This window comes from Nanorana parkeri, unplaced genomic scaffold (genome assembly GCF_000935625.1).
Source record: "Nanorana parkeri isolate BGI_ZX_2015 unplaced genomic scaffold, ASM93562v1 scaffold500, whole genome shotgun sequence".
NCBI classification, from domain to species: domain Eukaryota; kingdom Metazoa; phylum Chordata; class Amphibia; order Anura; family Dicroglossidae; genus Nanorana; species Nanorana parkeri.
In genome coordinates this window covers 741,875-744,986 of record NW_017306768.1, presented here as the reverse complement: position 1 = coordinate 744,986, position 3,112 = coordinate 741,875, and the positions used below count along the sequence as shown (strand labels likewise).

Sequence of the window (3,112 nt, the reverse complement as noted above, 5' to 3'; positions counted from 1 at the left end):
AAATTGCTGCTATACATGGATACAGTACTGCTTTATGCAGATGCATTATGATATCCATTAGATAACACGATTAACTATGGAAGCGATCACACAGCTCAGTCCAATCCCTCAGCAACTGAGCTGTACCCGCTGCTACAAAATTGCTTGAGTAAGAGGATACTCAAGTATATTTAGTATTTAAACCACAACAGATTGTTTAGAAAACTATACATAATTAGAAAGATACTCAGAACGTCCACATGCCAAGGACTACTTGAGGTTAGAAAGCTAAACATTGGCTTTACATCATTATTAAAGCTGTGTATCATTCTACATGACCATTGTGTGTCATTCTACATGACCAATTTGAAGCTTTCCAATTCAAACATATTGCTGTTGGTTGTCAGTCAAGCTAGTATAAACAATGGCCCCTCTAGAGGAACTGTACTTGTAAATTTACTGTACATCACCTGGTAAAGTTTACTACCTGTGGCTGAAAAGCCCTTGCCAACCATTCTAATTTATGGAGCATTTCATACTTGTCTACAGAGAACAATTCTATTTAGTATTTTAACACAGCAGAGGTTTTTGTCTGTAAAATACTCTGGAAGTGAATAAAACTGCAATTTTCTCTCAAAGGTAGTAATGATTTCACAGTCTATTGGATAAATGTATTTTGTATGAATTCTACTGAGATATCTGCAAAGTGTACAGCTGAATGTGTAGTGATGGTAAGGTAGCTTTGATTGTTGTGTGTTTTCTTTCAGAAACGTATTAAACTGAATTAACCATGGATGTTGTTTTACAGAAAAAAAATATACCTGAAAGTTAATTTTTTTTAGGCATAAAAATATGATGTTCTTTACAAAGGACATTTTATCATTGCACAATTATTTTGATTAGTTGTATAATGCTGCCATATTCCAAAGCGCTTTGCAAAAAACTGAACCATTTACAGCAGAACCTGCCCCCAAAGAATCATTAAATGTAACATCCCTAGCACTGTTTTAACAGTATAAAGCCAGGAAGCCAATGCGATTTAAAATATGGTAGGAAATCCTTACACACACAGGGCATTCTGCATATTGGGTATTATGTCTTGGTGGACAGTGATTCCTTGAGAATAGTTTTGCTTGGCAGCATGGTGTCTTTTTTTACCTTGGTAAAGTAAAGTAGTGGTGATGTCATCCAAGGCTTTTACATAGAGCTGAAGGTGTGGTAAGATACCTCCTAGCTAACCAGGTCATTTCCTGGTCATGTGGGTGAGCTTGGGAAAAAAACTTTCTCATGATTCCACCTCTGCATGCATTAGATAAGCACCGTTCATGGGTGTTTTAGGTTCTGGACTGGGGTGGGGTTAGGGTTGAGATAATCTCCGCCAGGGGCCTACTGTAATATAGTAACTGGATTTTTTTTGTCACCAACATCTTGCAATGTTTTTCCTTCAGTGACGGAAAACCCCTTTCCCAGTGAAGATATTTAAGATTGGGTTATAAATACATGGCTCTGGCAGTTCTACAGGTGCATGGTCTACGCTGCAATTTTGCAGTGCTTTGCGGCTATTCTGCCCCAGTACGAGCCATGGATACTCTTGCAAATTCCTCATACAATCTCAAGCATATTCATGGTAATACATGGCATGGACTATCAGAATTTTATTTTTGTTCAGAAGTTAAAAAAAAAGCAATCAAGATTAATGATTTCTTATAATTAACCCTCAATTAAAAATATAGCACTGGAGTGTAAAAAATGTAAATGGATATTAGGATGCCATAACAAACTAGGTATGATGAGTGTAATGGTATGGAAAGCCTGGGGTTGAACTCACTTTGCTGTAAATGAAGGCCAGCTTTCCATGTAGTGCATATGTAAACCAGTGCTGCTAAACTAGGCCATAAAGTGCCCAGGGCAAAGATGCCAAACTGCAACCACACTCCCCCCCACCCAATTTTTTACACATGACTCTTTTGCTGCATTTCTTGGAGCATTTCACAATGCACACTAAAGAGAAAGTGGAAGTAGAATAACTCCCATAACTTGTCAATAGCAGTATTAGTAACACCCGGCATTGGTGTCAGTGGCCACAATCAAAACCCCCATGGTTGGTGATAGTGGATGCAATAATAACCACCATCACTGGTATCAGAGGCTGCAAAACACTGCAACATACTGTAGTTTTTAATTCTTGGATTCTTTCTCCATAAAAAGGTAATTACAATAAAAATGACTGCTCTCTGACATGTGGTGGACCTGGACCTCTCTGTACTACCTACGTTGGGCCTGGTAGGCAGAGTCAAATAACACTGGCTATGAAGAACAATTTTCTATGTGGTGGACATTTACTACACAATGCACCAAGAGTGATTAATTTTAAGAAGCAATTTGGCAAAGACACTTTTGGTAAGGACTGTACCCCAGGGTTATTTTTCTTTGCAAAAATTACGAATCTGACTACCTTTATGTATCTTTGTAACTATGTCTTACCTGAAACCAATAATTGGACATTCCTTACAAATATTACACTTGGCTTGATGTTTGGCAGTTTCAGCAGCAGCGACTCTATGAAGCACCGGTAGCCAAACCATCGACTGTGGCTCCAACCTCATCCAGTCCAGAAACAGGGCTGCCTCAATCTCTGGTTTATTGTTGGCCTGTAAAAACATGTTTAAAGCACAAATGCTAAAAACATAATAAAAAAACAAAGTACACCAAAAACTACAAAACATTTTAAAACAAAGTTCCACCTAGCTGATTAAAATTACACTAACCTGTGATATTGGGATAGAGAACATTTTATTACATGGAAAACTTATGCTTCAACAAATACACACAGTTATATTGTAAATCAGAACATTAGTCATCAGCAACAATACTAAACACATTCTGCCAGATGCTGTCCAGAAATAAAAAGGCCAAAAATATCCGGTGACATAATCATAATTGGTGTCCAACTTTTACACAGGGTAAAGAACAAATAGTTTATGCAGCTACCATCAATAAACCATCTATAAAGACAGCCATGTATAACTCTTCCAAATCCCAGTTTCCCTCAGTTCTGTAGCAAGCAATACAAGAGTGGATGAAGGAAAAGGAAGGGGGGGGGGGGGGCCCGGGGTTGCACTTTAAAAAAAGC

General features: G+C 38.0%; 1 protein-coding gene across 3 annotated transcripts in view; it reads right to left on the bottom strand.

Annotated features, from left to right (window-relative positions):
- LOC108790770 (dystrophin-like) overlaps positions 1-3,112 on the bottom strand; it is a 505,563-nt gene that overhangs the window by 57,407 nt on the left and 445,044 nt on the right. For all 3 annotated transcript variants that reach the window (XM_018561111.1, XM_018561113.1, XM_018561114.1), the window contains one exon: positions 2,464-2,630. In XM_018561111.1, coding sequence (XP_018416613.1) covers positions 2,464-2,630 — 167 coding nt within the window. The remainder of the gene's footprint in view (positions 1-2,463; positions 2,631-3,112) is intronic.